The following is a 22862-nucleotide window of genomic DNA, read 5'->3' as shown; positions in this document are numbered from 1 at the left end:
AGTGGTGACAACAAGCAGGGGGCAACTCTGGGCCGACCAGCCAAGCAGGAGCTGCTCCGGGCACTGGGGGAGGGGAGTTATCATAACTGGGCCTAAAGATTTAGCGCAATTGTGGGCGCAACTGAAAAAAGGGAGTGAAACTTCATTTACAATAATCTAGCATTCTCCGTAGCGATTGGGAAAGTTGCAAAAGGGAGACAGAAAGACTGCATTAGTAGAAACAAAAAGAACTCCAGATATCACTCGAGGACGATCATCCCTGGTAAACAGAGCACTGTGAAACTGAAAAATCAATTAATCAAAATTGGTGGGTCGGAAATTAGGCCTAATTGGTGGGCGAAACAGTGAAGGGATGGGCTACTCCCCCCAATCGCTCCTTCTGGGGTCCTTGCAGAAAGAGACTTTGGAAGACAAATAGGCGACTGGAGTGAGTTTCACCATCCTGGCTGCCACCCCCACCATCTCCTGGGTCCCTGGGCCTTTGTCATTCTGATCCTGAGAGATGTCCTGACCACACCAGGCCAGAGAAAGAGGGAGCCACATGACATCACCACCTCCACTGGCTGAATCCCGAACACCACCTGGGATGTGAGACTTTTTCTCTCCCCCGAACGTGTCCTTCTCCTTCCCCATCTTCTTTCTTCTCTTTCCTCCCTCTCTCCTTTTTCCTTCCGGTGAAAGAGAGTCTGGCTTAGCTGGCCAAGACTGCCTACTTTGCAACACTGCTGGAAGCCCGGGACCAGAAAGAGGCAGCTAAAAGCCCATTTATTCTATCCAAATTAATTCAACAGTGGGACTCTAACCTTGCTCCCAACTCCACTCCTACCACAGCATCCATCCTCCTCCCTCAGCCACCTGCTTCTGCCGTGGGCCATCCTGGCAAGACAGGGGTGCGTGTGGTGTTGTGGGTTCTCCCACACAGCTTTACACTCAAACACTCAACCTGGAGCCTTGAGTCAGCAGATCATCTTGAGGAGTAAGAGCACTTGCTGGGGTTTCACTCACCCCTTCATTCTGAGGAGGCTTTGCTCAGTCTATCTCCTGTCCCTTCTCTTGGCAGGTAATGGAAGGGAATCAACTGGGCACCACAGTGTTGCTGTGGGCTGTTAAGAACAGCTGCTGTGTCCCTCCCCAGAGGTGGCTGCAAGTCAGGGGCAGGTAAAGAGATTTTTATAGGTATATCTATCAGCAAAGTGCTTTGGGATCCCTTGGGGAGAAGAGCACTATGTAAAGAACAAACCGAATTCGACCCAGGTTTGAAATAGCCGGGGAAGTTCAGCAGGTGAAGGACACTTTCTGATGTGCACTTTTCTAGGCGAGGTGCCAGAATTTCCTCCACCACATCCCAAACCCTCTCTTCTCTTGAGTCCAGCAGCCCAGGTGAGATGGGTTTGGGGGAGGAAGGGGGCTCTCAGGTCAAGAGACCACAGCATGAAAACCAGCTCTACAAGCTGCATTATCTGGCCTCCTGTGCTAGCCGTCTCAGCAGAATGGCGAAAGGCAGACTGGGGAACGGAGCCTGAACTCCCTGTCTCTGCCAGAAGTACAGCACTGGGGCAGCATGGGGATCTGCACAAAAATAAAACATGCTCTAGCTCTAGGCTGAGACTGAAAAGGTTTCCACTCAGCATGATGCTCGGACCAAGAGAGAACGCTATAGGCCGGGGTGCATGGTCAACGTGCACCCAGTGGCCAAATCCAACCCATAAGCAGCACGCTTTCTGCTGCACCGTCTCCACACATTCCCAGCAAAATCCGCCTGGATAAAAGTCTATCCACCACCTCACAGCAATGACAGAACAGAAGAACACAGATCTCTTTTCAGGCTTTGCCGGCTGACCTATGTTCACCCACTAGATGGCAGCACGGGCTTTCTTTACCCACCTATGCAGTCCTTTTTGTTCCAATGCAGTTTGCAGCCGGCCGGGCAGGTACACTCGTAGCTGCCAGGGGCATTTACGCAGCCGAACTTGCAGCCTCCTCGGTTGATGCTGCATTCATCGATGTCTGCAGGGAGGAAAGCGAGAGGATTACTGAGAACTGGAATTGCCATGCTGCATAAAGCAAGCTCTATTAGAGGTTACAGCAGGCGGAAGGGGGCAGGACTCCTGGGTTCTATTTTAGCTCCTGGAGTGTTCCAGCGGTTAGAGCTGGTGGGGCGGAGGTTGGCAGCCTGGACTCCTGGGTTCTAATCCTGGCTCTGCCACTGACTCACTGAGCAATCCTGACCAAATCACTTTAGGCCCCATTTTCAAAGTGGCCTGTAATTCTGGGGGTCCAACCTGAGACACCTCGGGCTGGGTCTTCAGAGGAGCTGGGCTCCCACAGCTCCCATTAGCGCCAGTAGGGAAGGATACGTGAAATAACAGGAGAATTTAGTCCAACACGTGCAGGGACGTGAGTCCCCCCCTTCACAGCGCCCGGCCGCATCTCAGCTGTGACTCAGGACAGCGCTCTCCATAGGGAGGAAACTTGGGCACACACTTCCAGACAGCAGCTCGCCCTGACTCCCAGGGCGTGATGACCACTAAGCACTACCCTGGGGAGGGACACTCTGGAGAAAGGCTCGGAGGACGGCAGAAAATGAAGCTGCTCCAGGGTAACAAGCAGGCGCAAGACCCGGCACTTACCCAGCAGCACTGCCTGTGAGGGTTTCAAAGCCCCGTGTGAGCAGGGACCCATTACATCTCCCAGCCCCCCTCAGGCAGCCGCATAACCCCCACTCTACAGAGGGGCAAAGGGACTTGTGATAAGTCAGGGGGAGAGCCAGGGAGAGAACCCAGGGGTCCTGGCGCCCAGCCAACTACTTTAACCGCTACCCAGACCCCTTTTCGCAGAGCCTCCCCTGGGGGCCAGGGTCAGAGGAGAAAAACTGCCAGCGGCTTCTCGGGTAGGATGTAGGAGAAGTTCCCTGCTCAAACTCCTCATGACCCTGAGTCTCCTCAGCTCCCTGAAGTGTCTTCTCACCTTTGTCCCCTTGCTGGGAGCCAGGCTGGGCGTGAGCACAGCCCTGTAATCATCCTCATCCCCACCCCAAGAGCTCCCTGCAATTTCTATTAATCAGGAGCCGTCCTCTGATCACTCCTCCCACAAGCCAACAGAGCGCCCACTGGCTGGGGACAGCAACCAGAGCAATGGGTCTCCATACAGAGCTGAGCAATCCCCCTGCCTGGGGAGCAAACCCCGCAACCTTGCTAGGACTCCAACCATGGCCTTGGAGGTCTGCGAGCGGAGCAAGAACCAGCTCCTCCCAGCTCGGCAAGAGGGAAAGGGAAGGGGAATGCAGGGCTGGGCAGAGATCCCAGGTGAGCAGAGAATAGAGTGGGATGGTGGGTGACCTATTTTGACCCAATCCCACGGTGTCAATTACTTCACGAGCTCCATAGCGGATGGCAGGGGAGCTGCTCTGCCTTCCCTTCCTCACAGCTCTTTCGATTGCCCAAATGGGCCGATCTTATTAGGGCTCATGTCACCCACCACTGAAATGCATCCACCTCTGGGGTGGAAAGCGGCAGCTGTGTTACAATGCCCAGCAACGCTGCATTTCAGGAAGTGAAGACAAATACTGTATCCGACTGACCCACAGGGAGGTGGGAAGGTATTTCTCAACTGAATTTGGTCAGGCTGTGGCGGGCTAACGTGCCGACTCCTGACACAAGTGCCATCAGTGGAGGGGTCTGTCACGAGCCGAAGGACCTGGGGCCTTGGTTTTATTTCTTAGCCCAAATCATGGCAGCTCGTCCTTGACAGCAGCCTTTGCACCAACTTTGCTGGGGTGCTGGATCCAGGACTGACTCAGAGTCACCAGCACCACCCTTGTCCCAGACTGTCTCCTAGGTGGTTTTTCTCACTACCAAGTGGCTGCTTTCTCCACCAGCTGGAATTTCTGTGCGGCTCCACCTTTACCCCAGTAAAGTAACCCAGCCAGGCAGTGACAAATACTTGGCTCACAGGGACTAAATCCTCTGTCTAGCTAGCCTCCGTCAGTGTGAAAACCAAACACTCTGCTAGGGCAGGGGACCAGCTAGACGTAGAAAGAGAGACAGACAGAGGACTTAGAAAGTAGATTCCATTTAGCAGTTATGCTCTCAACGCTCGCTTTGCATCATCTATTTCAGTCACTCCACATTCGTTGATTCATCAAGCATAAGGCCAGAAGGGACCATTAGCTCACCTAGTCTGACCCTACAGTTGCCTACTTTCTTTGGACGAATTCCTGGAGATTTCATCACATGACACAATCTTTAGTTAAAGATTCATCTTTAATTCTGGAGATTCCAGGACAATCCTGAAGGGTTGGCAATTCTATCTGACCCTCCTGTATACCAGGCCAGAGAAATTCACCCCATGAGCCCTGCACTGAGCCCAGTAACGTTTGTACTCCTGAGCGGCGTGACACAAACCAAGAGCCCTTCCCGACATCCTGCCTCACTCTCTCTGCAAACCGCAGCCAGCAGGCGGTTTAAGCTGGCCTCTGGCTTTACGAGAGGTTTTATAAACCTCCTCCCTCAAGGAACTCTTTTGCTCCCAGTGGGAGGGACAGCACTTCCCTGTCCAGCGCGTTTAGCACATGGTGTGAGCAAGTGCTCATGGACAAGTGTAGCTGCCTGTCTGTGTTGACCTGCTTGTGTGTTTGCGTCTGCATGCAAGTGGGCATGAAATCACTGCAAGGACTCACTGGCTGTATAAACAGAGGCAGCCTGGCAAGAAAGATGGAGCAGAGTTGCATTCAGTGGGTGAAATCCTGACTTCACTGAAGTGAAAAGCAAAACTCCCATTGACTTCAGCAGGGCCAGGATTTTATTTGGGGCTGGCAGGGACCAGGCGTCTAACAGGGGGGCTCCTGGGTACAGGGTTCACTGCACATTTAGGTATGTGAGTTTTACAGCACTAGTCCAGCCTGCCATGCTAATGACGTCTGATTGAACCAAACTGCATTTACATTGACTCCACTGAAGTCAATTATATCGGCCGAGAATATGCCCCATCATGGGCACTTGTTTGCTGGACGTGGGAGGCGCGTTCTCAGTCTGGACTGTGTTTACATAGGATGGGAAGAGACTTCCTGAGTCACCGAGTGCAGTCCCCTGCTATCACAGGCCGTCACAGAATCAAAGGGGTTTACAGGTAGAGGCATTTGCACTGGTCTGTGCAAGCGTCTGCTGTGAGTGTGCAGGGGGTGCATACGTTGTGTGCGTGAGGGCTTCTTTGTGTCGGTGCACAAGCCTTAATCTAGGTAATCCAGGGTATCTCGGCATACGTAACTCGCACTGAAACCTGCCGCTTCAAACTGCACTGCTGCCATAACACGCCTGAACAAACCTCTCTGCGCTTTTCATCTTCCCTGCTACTCCCTCGGGCGCAGGCCTCCCCTTCCCTCGCGCTCGGGAGTTATCTGACTCAGGAAACTCAGCTCAAAACCTTTTTGAAGTCCCCCCCGAAACTTTGTGCCAAGAACTCTGGGGATTTTTTCTCTCTCTCCCTGAGCGGACAAGTCGCAAATTGCTCCGGTCGCTTTGTTTGAAGTTGCAGACACAACTGTCTGGCTCCCTGCACCCACTCGGCTTATGGAGCTCCATTTCCAACTACTTAGGAATCAGCAGAAAGAGAAAAATCCCCTCCCCGCTTGGCATCCCCCTCGCTGCTTACAGGGGAAAGCAAACGTGGCAGTGGGGGCCCTGTTTTCCTATCCGAAGAGGTGAAGCCATTGGAAAAGTTAGGACAGAAGCAATCAAAGTCCCAGACCGGATTGGGATACTAGGGACTCGGTTGCTCTGGAGAGGAGTGCAGTATGGGACTTCCCCACAACCGTGATCCCAGTCTCTGCGTCCCAAAGATCTCTCTGCCATCCACGCCTCCTCGAGGGACACCTGGGCAGCAGTCCCTTTCGTGGCTCATCCAGCCCTTTCTGAACACCTGTATGCTAGCCGCATGATCCCCCAACAAGCACATGGTTCCTGTCTCACAGAATCATAGGATATCAGGGTTGGAAGGAACCTCAGGAGGTCATCTAGTCCAACCCCCTGCTCAAAGCAGGACCAATCCCCAATTTTTGCCCCAGATCCCTAAATGGACCCCTCAAAGACTGAACTCACAACCCTGGGTTTAGCAGGCCAATGCTCAAACCACTGAACTATCCCTCCCCCCTGCTGGGTAGCAAGAAATGTATCCCTGGTAGGAGCACAGAGATGGCCAGACTGCATCGATCCATCTAGTCCACGATCTCGTCTCTGACAGTGGCAAGTATCAGATGCTCCAGAGAAAGCACAAGAAACACTGATGTGAGCAGTTCCAGGAAAACCTGCCTGGGATAGTTTCTTCCGGTCTCCCAATAGTCTGAGACTGGCTTCTCGCTGAAGCAGGAAGCTTTAGATCACTTGTTTGTTTTATCCATATCCTTCTCTGAATCCTTACCTCTTGGCCTCGATGATAACTTGTGGCAATGAGTTCCACAGCCTACCCAGGCATTATACTGAATCGTACATGTTAAAGCTGGAACAACCCTACTGGGCTCCATCTAGCCCAGCCCCTCTCCTCACCCCAGGCAACAAGGCAAGACTGTTCCATACAATCACTTCTCCAGGGCCTGGTCCAGTCTAGTCTTAGGTAGCGCAAGTGATGGGACTCCCAGCCCTTCCCTGGGGAGATGATTCCCCTGCCAGAGAGATCCCACTACCAGGAAGCGGGCAAACGGGACAGTAACTCCCATACCTCCACAGTGGGTGAGCCCGTACAGCGTGTAGCCCTTGTGACACAGGCAATGAAAGCTCCCTGGGGTGTTGACGCAGACGTGGTCACAGGTCCTGTCGAAGGAGCATTCGTCAATATCTGGGAAGAAGAAGAGGGAAAGGCAGAGAGCATGAGGCCCGTCCCAGCCTGGGGGTCGGCTCCACAGGGGTCTCGAATCCCAGGAGTTTGGCTGGCTTCTCAAGGGTTCGATTCCTTCCCCACCCACCTCCAGCGTCACCCAGAAAGACTGAAATCAATACTCCCGCCGTGTGAGGTCCATGCACAGCTCTCTCCCACTGTGCCAGAGAGGTGGTCCAAGTCCAAAGCCCTGCAGAGAAGCAGCCAGCCGGGAAGGGCGTCTATGCCAACATCTGCTCCTTTACCCTGCATAGGATGGGGGCACCTCAAAACACACCCCCTTCCCAGCCCCACTGCCATGCTGAGCATCCCTAGGCCTATGCAACGCTGTGCCCTTGGGCGGATTATCCGCAACGAACCTGGGATCTCTACAGCTGGAGCTAAAAGACCGGTCTCTGCCAGGCTCATCAACCTCCACCTGCAGCCCAGCCACCACTAGAGGGTGACAGAACTCCACAGTGGGTGGATTATGAGTCCGCCCCCAAGCCCAGCCTTTACCCTACCGCAGAGATGCTTTGCGAGACAAAGGGTTAAATCCCAAGGTGCCAGCCTGGAATGGAAAGTCCCCCGTGGCGTGGGGGTGAAAGCAGCTGCAAGCTCCCCAGTGCCATGGATCCAGGAACATGTTCGGATCCAGCACATCCCCCCCGCCCTGCCCCACATGGAAACCAAACCTGTGCTCCCTGGCAGAACCCCCTCCAAGGAAAGTGCCAGCATCACTCGCTCTGCCCTGCGGGGGCCCTCACTGTGGGAGGGCGGGACAGTCTGCAGGGACGAACCTGGCCTGCCAGGTTTCTTTTAATTTCATTAGCTTCATTAACTTAACTGCCACGATCAGATCAAACTTCCAGCAATGCAGAACCTGGATGGAGATGAAAGAGGTGCCCGACAAAGGCACACCAACCCTCCCTGCCGACCTCCCCAGGGCCTGGGCCTGTGCACTCAGCAGGTAACACCTGTGCTCCATCATACCCCAGCGAGTCACGGCTTCAGACACTCACCCAGCGATGAAGGGCCCAAGTGCTGATTCAGGGAAGGCCTGGGAACCTTGGCACTGGGGGGAGGGGAGGCGCAGATCCTGGCCCCCCTGCATACTTAGCTCAAGGCTGGTCTCGTTCCGAAGTTAGATGAGTTGGGTGGCCTCAGACGGATAATACTTTGCATGCCCATGGGGCCTTTCAGAAGAAGATCACAAAGCACAGCTCTCTCCCACCCAGGGAGAGAGGTAAAGATTACGCCATTTTACAGATGGGTCTACTGAGGCAGAGAGAGGCGAGTCCATGGCAGAGCTGGGAATAGAGAACCCAGGAGTCCTGGCTCCCCGTCCCCTGCTCTAACCAGTAGTCAACACACTGCCTCCCTTCTCTGCTCCAGGCAAGGGCCCAGGTAGCAGATCAAGTGCAATGAGCATGGAGGAAGCTAAAAGCAGCAGTAGGATAGAAGTGTTCTGTAAGAGACTGAGGGTTTGACCCCTCCGTGCCCACCCAGCCAGTGCCTGCCTTCCCTCTATGGTCCACGGTGAAAACAAATGGTTACAAATCACAGTACAATCCCAGGCTGCGCATGCCATAACCCCAGCCCTGTTCATTCCAACCAGCTGGGTCACTTGAAAAAGGGCAATCCCCCAGGGAAGAGGGCAGGAGGGGATGGGCCAGGAGGTTTATTCCTGAGAGTCCTGGCTGCCTCTGAAGAGAACAGATCTCGGAAAAAGAAAATGGCTGGCGTGTGTACACGTGTGTGAATGTGTACGTGCGTGTGCTGTAGCCAATGAGATGTCAACCCATCCCCCGGATTCCCTGCAAAAGTCTTGTGCAATAAACAACTTTCGTGGTCTGTAAAAACAGTGACGTGTCTGAGGGTGTTAATACATGAATTCGGCTGCACACATTCCCCTAAGTTCAGACGGCATCCCATGCCCGGTGTTGTCAGATCCCTTGAGGTTAGCGTGCAACATCTTGCTGTTACACAGATACACACACTCCGCAGAAAGACATGCCAAGGTGTGATAACACTGAATGCCCGCAAGCTTTCGTGTGTTGGTTGTAAGCTGTGGTCTCTGAGATGTTATCTGGCATGCCTGGTGAGCTTGTTAGTTGATTCATAGGCCAGAAGAGATCATTATGCTCATCTAGTCTGACCTCCCATGTAGCACCAGCCAAAGAACCTCACCCAGGGATTCCTGCAGCCATATCCACAGTGGCTTGATGATCCGAGTAACCCCGCGGACAGAGCCACGCCTGGAATTTCAGCCCAGTTTCACAGACTCAAGGGACGGGCCCAGACCAGAGCCCAAAATCCAAACACCTCTGAAGCGTGAAGAGGTTTGGATCAGGAACCTGCCTTCACCGCTGGGCCCCTGAGTCTCTCTCATGGCCTCAGGCCTGCGAGATGTCTAGGAGTTGAACTTTGAGACTCAGGGAGTCCCCTGGGGCCAGATTTTTAAGTACTCAGAATCCACAACTGGGGCCAGATTTTCAAAAGTGCCCAGCCTCTGGCTACTCCCACTGAGAATAATGGAGAACCCCCTCCCCACCCGCTCACATGCACACTGAGAACAATGGAGAACCCCTCCCCAATGCACATACACCCACTGAGAACAATGGGGAACCCCGTCCCCCATGTGCGCACACATGCACTGAGAACAATGGGGAACCCCCTCCCCCAAGCACACACACACTGAGAACAATGGGGACCCCCTCCCCCATGTGCACACACACACTGAGAACAATGGGGAACCCCCTCCCCCACACACTCCCACCAAGAACAAGGCTGAGCGGCTGAACAACCCTGGCCACCTCTGCTTTGGAGACATGGGACATTTTTGATGCTAAGCCCAAGTCCTTGGTACCTGAAAAGCCAAGAGTGCTCGGGGGTGACACTGTCAGCACAGCATGTGTTAGTCAACAGAAGTGCCCCCGTGGCTAACTCCTCACCGGGAGGCGCACAGCACCCCTCCACGACCCCATCCGACACCGCATCACTCACAGGGGACTGGGACCAGCTCTCAGCCCTGGAGCCCCTCCACAGGACGTGGAACCCAGCTGCGCTGCAGGCCCCACGTGGCTCTCACCTTGGCAGGTCCTTTCGTTGATCAGCAGCTTGTAGCCTTTCTTACAGCTGCACTCGAAGCTGCCCACCGTGTTCCGGCAGATGTGGTCGCAGCCGCCATTGTTCAGCCGGCACTCGTCGATATCTGCGGGGAGGGGGAGACACAAAACGTCCCATTACACAGACTGACTGGAACTGGCGACACAAGCAAGGGGAGTGCAATTAGAGGTGAAGGAACCAGCCGCCCAAGAAAAGGAAGGACGGCCCAGTGATTAGGGCACTAGCCCTGCACTCACGAGACCTGAGTTCAAGTCTCTGCTCCGTCACAGACACCCTGTGTGATGGCCCTTGTCTCTCTGTGCCTCAGCTCCCCATCAGAACGCGAGGGAGAACAGTGCTGCCTTCTCGTGTGGGTGTTGGCAGGCTCAATATGGCACAGATTGTGAGACGCTCCGATATTACAGTAATGAGAGCTGCCATCTAAGGGCCTCAGCTAGAAGGATATTGAAGTCAAGGGGAGTTTTGCTATTGATTTGAACGGGAGAAGGACTGGGGCCTTTGATGAGCACAGCTTCCTGTGATGGGACAGGCCCAAATAAATGTGTTAGTCTCTGAGGTGCCACAAGTACTCCTTGTTCTTTTTACAATACAGTCAGAGGTCAGGAGGGAATCAGGACACCTGGGCTCTATTCCCAGCTCTGAGTCCTTGGGCGAATCGCTGCATCTCAGGTCCCCCATCTGTCCAGTGGGAATTAGAATACGCACCCAGCTCACAGGGGTGGAAGGAGGATGAATGAATATCTGCCAAACGCTTGGCTGTCCTTGGTGGACAGCATCCGTTCTAACACAGATACAAAGATTCTGGGGAGTCGCCATTGGCAAGTGGGGCTGAGGGCTCTTGGGGAACGCGTGCGTTAGAAAGAGAGAGACTGGCAGAAAACAAGAAAGGGAAAAATCACCCTCAGAAGAACAGGAGTGAGACAAAACAAACATGCAGGTTTCGAAAACCTCCTGACTTTAAGGCAATAAGCGACACTAAAAAATAAACAATCCCTCCCTCCCCATTTCCAAAGAGCTTCTATAACCTACAAAGCGGTCGGTTTTGGTTTTGTACTAGCCAGAAAATTTACTGCTAGGAAATGACCTGTAAAACAGAACGAGCCTGGGCTGACAAATCCCAGGTAAGAGCTCAGGGCAGACCTTGCCCAAAGCTTCATTTGAATCCCTCCCCCAGTTCTGTGTTGCCTTCAGCTCCAGGACAACAGCTGCGGCTCTCTGGGGTTGTGGCTTTTCTTTTATTATTGTGAGTGAATTAGCAGTAAAACAGCTCGCAATTGTAATAAAATCCCAGACACAGGGGATATGGCTCTGGGTTATTATGCTTTCCTGGAACGTCAGAATGGGAAAGGTGGTGTGCTCTGAACAATAATAATGAAGCCCAGAGAGGTCTGGAATCGGTCAGGCAGGTAGATGGCTTTCAGCAGGATGGTGCTTTCCTTTCAACTACGGCCAAGGACCCCAAGCTGCCAAAAGACAGAATGCAGGCGCCTTCCATTTCTGGAGCTTCACCTTCTCTCCTGGGGGCTGGCCGAGGCAAGGGTCTCCCGCTGAAGGGACAGCACGCAGCGCGGTTGTATCTGGAACCCCAAGCTTGTGTGTGTGTGTGTGTGACCAGATCTGTGACCAGATCTGTCTCTTTCACTCACGCCCACCCACATGCACATGTGTTGGTGTTACCCCCAATTCCTCCAAATGTTCCTTCTTTTCTTTAAAAAAATGGAGTGAATTTGCTGCTAATTTAAAACACGATGGATTGATGGCCATTTGGCCCGCATTTCTGTTTAAGTACAGCCCCAGCAAGCAGCAGACTTGTATTTGCTCCTACAGTTCATGTCACAGGTGCAAATTTCACAGACCCTCCTGCAACCAGATTGGCCATCGCCCAGACAGCCCATGTAATGCAGCCATCCCCCAGGTTACCTCTGCTGTACTAAGGGTGTGCATGGGTTATTACTCAGTAATACCACACGAATAGCATACATACTTCTAGATCTGCCATCCAGGAACCTCAAAACACTGCACAAAACAATACGTCCACTCTGACTTTGGGATAATGGGTCAATTTCCTTGACACCCACACATTAGGACTCAACCGTTACCACCAGCAAGAATATTAGTCATCATTGCAAAGAGTGAAGTTAGCCTCTCAACAACCTGACATAGGGCCATGTTATCCCGCTTTAAAGATGAGCCATCAAACAGGCAGACATTGTGTGACTTGCCCAGGAAGTCTGTAGCAGAGCTAGGAGCAGAATCCAGATTCCCCAGCTCCCAGTCCTCTGGTTTCATCACAAGATCAACCTTCCCCACGATCCCCCCTGGGATGTTTCAACCCCATTTCACAGGATGGTGCTGAAGGTCAAGCAGTGAGTCACTGGGGTTGGCATGCAGGAGTCCTGGCACTGAGAGCCCTGCTCTAACTGCTAGCCCACCACAGTGTTTGTGCTGCATGACTGCCGCCAGACTGAACCTTCCCCCTGCCTCGGGGTTTCACAGGGAACGGGACTGACACAAGGCAGCTACAATCCCTGACTCAAAAGGAATCGGAACAACAGGGCTGCTGTTCCCAGGCAGAACTGGGGTGGGGGCTGGGAAGTGGGATTTTAACACCTCTGAACGACAAAAGTTGCTCCAGGGGACAGGGTGCAGTGCGCCTCGCCCGCAATCCCAGCTACGGTGCACCTTCCCAGGTAAGCTCGGGGAGCAGGGACCATTCAGGTGGGAAACGTAGCTCCCTCCCTTTGAAGGTGAACTGGTTTCCCAATGAGCGTTTCTTCTCCCACAGTCTGATGTACAGTCTGGATAGAGGCCTTTGTTCCGGCTGGGAGTCAGCCCTCGCCCTCAGGCCTAACCACATTGGTCTGTCGGAGGACGGGGGCGGAGAGAGGAGAGCGCCTCATGTTGCCAAGGGCCAGGTGCTTAGGTGCTGGATGATACAGGTAGGTGCTTTTGTCCACAAGGTGCCTAAGCAGGTTAGGTGCTTAACTCCCAGGAAAGTCGATGGGACTTCAGTGTCTAACGCACTTAGGCGCTTTTGTAAATCCCACTCAACGCCCATCTGCATCGGTAGGCACCTACATCCCTTTGTACATCTTGCCCAAACTCTTTGAGATACTCAAGCCCCAGCCCGTCAACCCACGCGCACACCACAGTGCCCATCACCATAGTATCTAGGCACAGATCTCTGGTGTAATACCCATCACCATAGGACCTCAGTATAGATCTACCTCAAACACAGGGTCTGGCACGCAGCACCCACATGTCACCATCCCCACGCACGAGGAAGACTTAGTACTGGAATCCACCTCCACCGCGAATTCCGCTCTTAAAAGCCAGTGCCCTGCCTGGCCCACCAAGCCTCCAGAGACACTGGCGAGATGGTGGTGGGGACAGCCCCAGCTCTCTTATAGCACAGCAATGCTCCTCCACATGGGGTTTAATCTTAGAGCGAACGTTGTTATTGAACTCTTGCAGAGCAGACTGAGGTGGGGCTGATGGGCAAGAGAGAGGGACTGGGGGCAGAGAGGAAGACGGCTTCTTAATGCAAAAGGCAAGAACCGGAGCTCCCCAGGGAGACGTATGCAGCTCTCTCATCTGTTCCATGGCCACTGAAACATTTCTCTAGGCATGGATCCCATCCGGAGACCTTGAAGAATCCCCACCTGCTCTCAGAGCCCTGGCCAGTCAGAGAGACAGACCAGTGTAGGGGGACTGGGGTTTATTGGGGGGGGTGTGTGATTCTAGGTGTGTGTGCGCGGGGGTGGCTGTGGCTCGGCAGGAGGGTCTGGGTATGAGGGGGTCTGGATGCACAGGGGTTTGGCGGATCGGGGTGCAGCTCCTGGTACAGGGATCCCTCCCCCTGCAGCTGAGGAACGATGGGTGCAGGAAGTGCAGTGGCGGTGTGTGTGGGTGCAGAGCTTCCTACAGCCGGGGGTGGATCTGACATGGCCCCTGATGCCATGCAGGGGAAGAGGAATTCCCCAGCCCAGCCGGAACTAGCAGCTGAGCCCGGTGCAGGGTAGGAGCCACCAGCTGGATCTTCCCCAGTCCTGCCCCACAGTGATTTACCTCTCTGCAGGCTACCCTGAGCACACAAAACATACTGCCGGGGAGGGTTAGATGACCGCTCTTGTGGCTTCCTTTTGTGTCCCTGTCAGAAAGTAATTTTTCTGTGGGGAAGCAAAGAAATCTGCAGGGAATATAAATTCTGCACATGCACAGTGGTGCAGAATTCTCCCAGGAGTAAAAGTTGCTCCCAGCGGAGAATAATCCTCTAATGGGAGAGTGGCTGGCTCCATGCTCCCACATGTAAGGTGGGCTCAAAGCTGCCAGGCCCTCGCTCACTGGTCCCTTACCTTTGCAAGTTTTCCTGTCTGGCTGCAGCATGAAGCCCATTGGGCAGCTGCAGTGTACACCTGTGGCTGCGTCATGGCACTTGCTGTCACAGCCCCCGTTGTTCACAGCGCAGGTCTCTGCATGGTGGGGGGAGAGAAAGAGAGAGAGGTTAGCAATAAATGCTTTTAAAGGATGCCCAGTCTAGGAGTGAGGTGCAAACACCCTGCTGAGGCGACTTCGTGCTGGGTGGGTTCGAGATCCCAAGCGGAAATATCTACACTGCTATCTTTAGCAAGCTAGTATGAGTCTCACTACCCGGGCTGGGCAGCTCGGTCCCCCAGCTGCAGTTAGACATACCCAAACAGGCCAGATTTCCAGGAAGAGCTGAATGCCCTCTGCAAATCCAGCCCCTTTTTTGGGCATCTTGAGTTGAGCTGGTGCCTACTCATCCCTTTTTGAAAGTCTTGTCACACAGCTCAGTGGTTGTCTGAACGTAATGGCAGAGCAACAAAACCCGGGTCAGGGCTTTCTACAAGCAAAGAGGACACCTACCTGTGCTTCTGGAAGAGAGAGCAAATCTTCTGACTGACTGGTAGAGCAATCACAGTCATTAATAGCGACTAGCGACACCTCTCTCTCTCTCTCTCTCTCTCTCTCTCTCACACACACACACACACACACCCCCACCCCTTTTCTCCCTGTATTAGTTTTAACCTCCCTTTGGAGGGAAACATGGAGTTTGGCTTTTTCCATCTGGAAAGCACTGATTCTTTGCCTGAGAGTTTCCCAAGAAAGCTGGGGAAGGGTGGGAGAGACGTACACATCTGTTCGTGCACCAACATCACACATGTCGACCACACAGGGCCCGCTAAGTGACCTACTGCTGAGCAGCCGACAAAGGGACCAGGAGACCACAAAACTTTACAGTAGGTCCTACATAAACACTGAACAGCTGTTGCCACTGGTTGTCTTTAATGTCTCAGCAACAGAATTGAGGGTTTTCCTTTTTAATAGATGTTCAGGTTCTGGAGAACAATTGCTACTAGCTTAAATTAAAATACGATAGTAGAAGTTTTAAGGCAGGTCAGATGGGGGGCATAAATCTACTTGGCAGCATCCCTCTTGAGCACAGCCTCCCTAATGCTTTGCATTTCTAGCATGCCTTTCTTCAGAGGATTTCAAACCACTTGACAGCATTTGTTAGCCTTCCCCACATCCTGAGGGGCGCATTGGCATTATCATCCCAATTATAGTAACTAATCCCAGGGCTTCTGGTGTGTCGACAGCAGAGCAGGAAAAAGAACCCAGGAGTCCAGGTTCCCAGTCCCCGACTCTACCCCCTAGATAACCCTCTCTCCTTCAAAGAATCTGCTCATTAATAACATCAGAGTATCTTGGTTGAAGCGCGGCAGACAGGAAAAGGGAACTGGTCTGTTCTATCAGGAGACATTTTCTCGGTCTATTAAAACAACATGTCAGGCAGTAACACAGGTAAAAGCCAGAGCGGCTGCTCAGGAATGTTTGGAGATGGGACTTGAGATGAGATTGAGACGTAGCAGTTTGCTGGCAGGTTTCAGGGGAGCACATGTGAGCTAGTTAAATCCCTGTAGGAGGCCACCTGCCACTCCCAGGCACTGGGAAAGTGGAGTTTGTTTGTGACTGGAAGAGGTTTTGGCTTCCCAAAGGAGCAGGCTGTTCTGGTCCCCATCCAGCAAGGAACTTGCACATGTGCCTGTCTTTAAGCATGTGACGAGTTCCACGGGGCTCCTCACATGCTTAAAGCTAGGCACAGGGAGTGGTGAAATAAAAAGTTTTACGAACCTCAATGCTAGTAGAAATGGTTTTTCCCTTTAAAGAAAATTATAATTCAAGGGAAATAGAGTTCTGGGGATGATTTAACGATGCCAGGGCACTGTTTGCAACCCACACACACCAGTGCTGGGCTACAGGGGGAAAACAAGAAGTGAATCTAACTAGAAACATGGGGCCAGATTTACAAGTGCTCAGCAGAGAATACTTCTCAAAGATGCCTAAGCCCCATTTTCAGAAGTGACTTTGAAGTCAGATCCTAAGGTATTTAGATACTAACTCCCATTGAAATCAGTGGGATTTAGCTTCCTCAATTAGGTAGACATACTTGAAAATGTTACCCAGCATTCACCATCAGATTTTCAAAAGCCCTCAGGCTCCTACCGTGGCACTGCTGGACTGATTTTCAAAAGAGCTCATCCCCTGTGTGCCAGGCTCTTCTGAAATTTGGAATAGATTCTGCCATCCTTACTCATGCTCAGCAGCGCCTTGCTTCAGGAATAGTTCCCTGGCAGAGTAAACAGAGGTATGGACAGTGGGATTGGCCCCATGAAATGAAAATCTATTTGCACTGTCCAAGCTGAATGAAGCTTTGCAAAACAAAACCATGTACACACTGCAGCAATGGCAAAGGGCACCTTCGATTTTTTACAATGTTAATTACTTCCTGTCGTCAAACTCAGCCGTTGCTGTTACAACAGCAAGAGGCATTATTTTAAATGCAACATTTTCATCTTGCCCAATGTCCCTGTGAAACCAAATCTTTGGTTTTTGTACTAACCATTAGAACAATGCTTTGAAATTCATTAATGAAGACCAATAAAATTTCCCTTCCAGAGCATTAGCTGCTTGGATGACTGAGACATTTGGGGTCAAGGACCCTAATGTGCTAACCTGCCGAAGAAATTTGTTGGAAAAGAGCAAATTCCAGGTTCTCTCTCTTTGCGGGAACCACACAAAGTGTAATTGACTGAAAGGCCTAACCGCTGTTTGCTGTGCTGGGGATTTGGGATTATTATTCTGTGAATGTCCTGCTGCTGCTATTTTTATGCTGTCTCATCACAAGAGAACAAAGGGACCATTCTATGAAATTAGTGGCCAGTAGAGTTACAAAATGTAATGCTAAGAACATATTTCTTCACCTATCTATGTACCCAGATGCTTACATAGCGTGCAGCCAATCACCGGAACTACCCTCCGCAGGAAAGCAGATAGCCTAATACTATGGCTGGATAATTTTATAACCATTACTGACACCTGCAGCTATGCGAGAGCTGGAGGTGAGCAAATGGCATGTCTCATGTGATGATTGTCAAAGGGGTCAGAGCTGGGTTTGAGTCGGTTTTCTGAGCTGGGAGGTAGGGGTTATTGAGTTCTAGTCCCACAAAGGCCTTTTTGCTCAGCGAAGGAACAGTGCGACTGTAGAGGACTGAGACATCAGGGTGACCGTCCTTTAGAGGAACGGAGAGAACACATGGCATGACGACATTTGATAGAGGTGGAGGACGTATCTCTCTCTAGTGGCTGCCTCTGGGCTCTTGGTGCGCCTCCCACATCCAAGTGATTAGTCTACCTCCCTAAGACCTTTCTATGCAGAACCGAGAGCATCATGTAGCATTACAGTAGAAGCTAGAGGCCTCGACCAAGGTCAGGGACCCATTGTAGATGCACACAGTAAGACACCATCACACCCCCAAAGAGTGTAGGCCATAAACAGACATGACAGACAAATGGGCTGGAAGGGAAACTGAGGTACAGATTAATCCAAAGTTCACCTAGCAAATCAGTGGTCTAACGGGGACTAGAACACATCTCTCCTGATTTCCAGCCTAGTACCCAATCTACTAGGGCATGCTGCCTCCAAACCAAGAGCATCTCTTATTATGAGGCAGCACAAACACTGGAAGCAAGGGGACCCGCACAGAATAATTCCAAGTCCCCACCCCTAGAGCGAGTGGCTAGACGGGACGCGTCAGACAATTACACGCCATGTGCTCCCTTAACGGAATCCATATCTGACCCTTGATGCTCTGTGTTTACACGGAGGAAGGCAAGAACCAAGTCAGCCAGACTCCGCTATTGGGATACTTGCAGTGGTGCATGCAAGACGACGGACCCCTCAGCTGCAGTAAGCTGGCATAGCGCCACCGATTTCAATGGAGTGACACCTATTTACACCAGATAAGACCCTGGGCCCATCACTGGAAGTTAGGAACCTAGACACCTTTGAGGATCTGGGCCTGGACCCTAGCGGAGGCAGGCAAAGCTGCTGTACACCGGGACTGGCACCGGTGCCACTTCCCCGGTGTCAAGCTCCACCAGTGCAAAGAACAGCTTTGCCGATCTGTGGTTTGCCACCAGTGCGGCTGGCTGCAATCAGGGCAAATCTCCTGGGTAGACAAAGGGCAACATTTTCAAAGGTGCTTAAGTGATTTAGGAACTTAAGTCCCACTGACTTCAAATAGCCTTTGAAATCGAGACTCCGGCTCCTAAAACACCCAAAACCTAATTATAGCTCTGGGTTCGCCCCTGCCTGTCTCAGGCCTCTGGAGACAGTAATTTGCTTGCAGTGTGGGGTGGAATCCATTGTTCTGTGGTGATATCAGCCCTGGGTGGCTGAGGGAATGTGGCTCTCCAGGCGTGGAGTATGTAAACATGACTCACCCAACCACACAGGGTTTTGGCAAGGGCTGGCTGAATCACCGGGGGGGAGGAAAGACACAAGAGTGACCTCCCCACAGAAAGCCGCTGTCTCACTTCCTGACCATGACACAGCAGCTGGAGCAGGCTGCAATCAGCACAGCTCACGGACAAACAAAAAGAGCCTTATGCGTTAAAACAACAACTCAGATACCAGCCCCGACATTACCCTTCCTCTCTGTTCCATGGGATCCAGGCAGCCAACAACTGCTCTTCTCCCTCCTTTATTATTCCTGGCTGCATCCCTACTCCCCACTGCACTGACCTTTGGGACTATCGGGGCAAGGAAACTACGACATTTTCCTGCATTCCCTGGGCCAGCATGTTCATTTAACATGCTTTCCCCAAAGGATCCCGAGTCTTTTTTTAAGAAGGGTGTTCTTTCACTGATAAACAACAGCAAACATCTAGATTATAAAACTGCATAGATTTGAACGCTAGAAGGGACCACGATGATCAGCATATATGGATCATTTAACCACTACTGCAACACGGCCACCTCTGGGGTGGAACATGGCATCTGTTTAACAGTGCAAAGCAACACTGCACAATAGTTTAGGATGGGAAGTGAAGAAGACCGTTGTATTCAAATGAAACTGAGGCAGTGTGGATGTTTAGGGAGGACAGTGGGGTTAACATCCATACTCTTCAAGTGCCATGAGACCTTTAATAACTGCAAGTGCTTTTATGCCTCATCTGAAATCAGTTTCCAAACTTGCTTTCAGGGCAACTTGATAAACTTGCTTTCAGGGCACATGTCTGTTTCAGAAGGGAAGGTTTCAAGAAACTCATACCCCAGCAGAAGTTACTTTTCGACCTCTGAGTGGTCTATGTTGAGATTTCAGTTCGAAATCAAAGACTCTTTGAAAGAAAACCAGACTACCAATATTAAAGAGGCCTCGTCAAGTCAAATTTGTCTTCAAAGTTAAGATTTGTAAAAATAAGCTTTGACAAGAACAAAGACCAAGAGAAAATTCTCCAGCACGTTGTGATTTCCATTGCAAGGCAAAGCATAAGATGTTGTTTTTAAACAAAACAAAAAAAACCATAAACTCTCCTCTGCTGTGTTTGCAACCAATACGTTGCAGCCTTGTGCTAATGTTTGCTCACAATCCTCTTTTCATACTGGGGTAATTCCACTGACTCCTGAGTTACACCTGTGTAAGGAAAAACAGAATCTGTGCTGGTGCATGTGAAATTGACCAGCAGTTATGAACACAAACTAATTACTCAGTTTTTATCATCTGAGCTGAAGAAAATGCTTAAAGTAAGCCACAAGAGGGGCGCAGAGTACATGAGATTTTCAAAATGCTGTCACTTTTAAACATCTGCAGTGTTTTCTGTAAAAGAGGTTAGGAATTTTACTTGTTGGGTATTATTATTTTTTAGTAGGTGGGGCTTGATTTTCTTTACTTTGCATCTTACAGTCATTTACCCCCATGCAAAGTGAGCGCAAGGTGGGGTAAAGTGTTGCTATTCTGATCTGGTAGCATTTCACACCCACTCTGCAAAGATGTAAATAACAACACAAGGTTCACAGCAGTGGAAAATCAGGCCCATTATATCTTTAACCTCAGATGGTCCCTTTAAAGTCCTTGGTTTATAGCCTTTTAACACAGTATCACACTTTCTGTGCATCTTGTGTCTGCCTGTGTTTTTACTGAAAACTCTGAATAAATTTGGTTCATATGGAACTGAAAGGTTAATTCCCTGCAGCACACGCTGAGGGCTAGGGGGGAAAAAAGGGACCGATTCTGAGACTTACATTGAGGTGCTTCCATTGACTTCAATGGAACTATAATTCATTTGCACCAGGGAGAGTGAGAACAGAATCAGGCCACCATCTTAGAAGTCACATTGCCGTCCTTGATTTCTCATCTGCCTTACATAAATGGAGGTCGAGGATTTTTGTGTTTATGCCCTCGTCAGCAGGGACTGTTTTAATTAATGCCTATTGAGCCCATCACAATGTATCTGGGCACTGTACAAAAGTGAAACCAACCACAATTAAAATACCGCTGAGCTGGGCCCAGCAGCTAAGAGAGAAGTAGCTGTGCTCTGCCAAAGGAAAGCATCCAAGGAGGAACAAAACAATTCTCGAAAAACCTTAAAAGGAAGAACGGGCAAGAAAGGAGGTTAGGTCTGGCCACGTCTATGCAGATGATTCCAGCCAGAAGAGACTAGATGCACCAGTGCAAACCCTCCGTGCAGCTAGGCGAAGATGCTATTTGCACTGATGGAGGTTTGCCCTGCTTGAAATTGGAATAAGCCACACTTTGTACAAGTGCATCCTACAGAGACGTAGCGTAGCCTAGTAGAGAGTGCACTGGACTAGACTTCAGGGGACCTGGTTCTATTTCCAGTTCCTCTGCTGTGCAACCTTGGACAAGTCTTTTACCCTCCTTGTGCCTCAGTTTCCCTATCAGTAAAATGGGAATAAGAATACTGACCTCCTTTCTAAAGCGCTATGAGATTTGTGGATGAAAAGAGCTAAATAAGAGCCATGTGTTGTTATTATTATGGCTGCTTGCCCTGTCCATACTATGAGTCTGTACCAGTGTAGAAAAGCCCTTGGCCAGTCAAGATGAACTGACTGTTTACCTGGCTTGAAACCAGACGCTGAAGGATTTAATCCTGCGACTTTCATCCAATCAGCTGTCAGCTAATCTGAACCAATTGCTATCGCTGTACTGCTGAGATACAGTAACTGCAGAGAGCGATTAATCAGCATGTCTAAAGCGATAACCCCCTTACTGAAAACTTCTAAATGCCGGATCTGCCCTGGCTCCCAAGCCAGGAGGTGCTGTGGACGCAGCAGGTTCCACAGCAAGAGAAAGTCCTTTGCCTCACAGCACAAGGATCTTTCTGGGTGATCTAAGGGTAGTGCTGAGCTGATGGGCTTTACGGACAGGCCTATTTAAGCCTGCCTGGGAGGAAAGGCAGATCACTGGGATGCAGGGGAATGTGTGATGCAATGCAGGGTGGTCAAAAAACTGGGGTAATGCTCTGCAGAGCCTCCCCTCAAAAGCAGCATTTGCAGTTCTAATCACATCCCTCCGAGGACAAATCTTCATCACGGCAGTTTGCGTAACTGCAACTGTTATGCCAAAATTACAACCCACAAAATTAACAACAAATCTTCATGAGAAAACCATCAAGACCCTGGCACATGCTTTTAAAGGCCAGCAGGCAGTGTTCTCTAGTGCTCAGAACAAGGGAAGGATGTGATTTTCAGAGGTGCTGAGCACCCGCAACTCCCATTGAAGTCACTGGGTTCTACTGGTGCTGAGCACCTCAGAAAATAAGGCCTGGGGATTCCTGGGTTCTAGCCTTGGGCAAGTCAGTTCATCTATAATGTGCCTCGGTTTCTCCACCTGTAAAGTGGGGCTACTATATACCTTTGTAATGTGCTTTGAGATCTTCAGACGAAAGGCGCTAAGTGCAAAGTATCCTATGCAAAAATTCTGAAGGGCCAATTAAAGCTGCCAAACCCAATGAGAAGTCGCCATAACGTTGTGTTTCCCCTTGTGCCTATGTCTGGGGAGCTGTTTCCTTAGCTTCAAGGGCTTGTCTAACAGACACAGACACATTTTCAAACAGCCACCTCTACTGTATCCACAGTATTTGCACACCTGCCTAGGTTTGCACGCTTCAAACCTGTGCTTTGGTGCACAAGCGGACAGGGAGACTGCATGTGTGAAAACACGGTGTGTACGAGCACCAGTTTGCACAAGCAAAACAATGGTTGTGTGCGGGAAATTCAGGGGGCTGGCTGGAAAAAAATCGGAGCTTTGGCTTTATTTCACAGAGCCTGTGGTGGGTCAGCGGAGGCTAGTGCAATGATGGTTAATGCACTGAATCCTGGTGACTGTTAGTCACATTTGTGATGCTTGTGTCATAGCAAACACTTAGTGTGGGCAAACTGTTAGGGGAACTTTTATCCGCTCGATCCTGGGCCAAGCAGCTCTTTTGTGATTGGAAAGAAACTCATTTTACAGACACTGGGAGGTTTGGACATTGACAACTCAACAATTCACTGCAAT

The 22862-nt window shown here is 51.0% G+C and overlaps 1 protein-coding gene across 2 annotated transcripts in view; it reads right to left on the bottom strand.

Moving 5' to 3' along the window:
• The window catches only part of SCUBE3 (signal peptide, CUB domain and EGF like domain containing 3), a 97479-nt gene that overhangs the window by 13426 nt on the left and 61191 nt on the right, over window positions 1-22862 (bottom strand). For both annotated transcript variants that reach the window (XM_084611198.1, XM_084611197.1), the window contains exons 8-11: window positions 14331-14447; window positions 9938-10060; window positions 6712-6828; window positions 1885-2007 (exon numbers count right to left, since the gene is read on the bottom strand). In XM_084611198.1, the coding sequence (XP_084467324.1) occupies window positions 1885-2007; window positions 6712-6828; window positions 9938-10060; window positions 14331-14447 (480 nt within the window). The remainder of the gene's footprint in view (window positions 1-1884; window positions 2008-6711; window positions 6829-9937; window positions 10061-14330; window positions 14448-22862) is intronic.

The sequence above is a fragment of the Lepidochelys olivacea genome (assembly GCF_965140295.1).
Source record: "Lepidochelys olivacea isolate rLepOli2 genome assembly, chromosome: 21".
Lineage (NCBI taxonomy): Eukaryota > Metazoa > Chordata > Testudines > Cheloniidae > Lepidochelys > Lepidochelys olivacea.
Note: the sequence above shows the minus strand (reverse complement) of the source record. Positions and strands in the feature narration are given on the sequence as shown.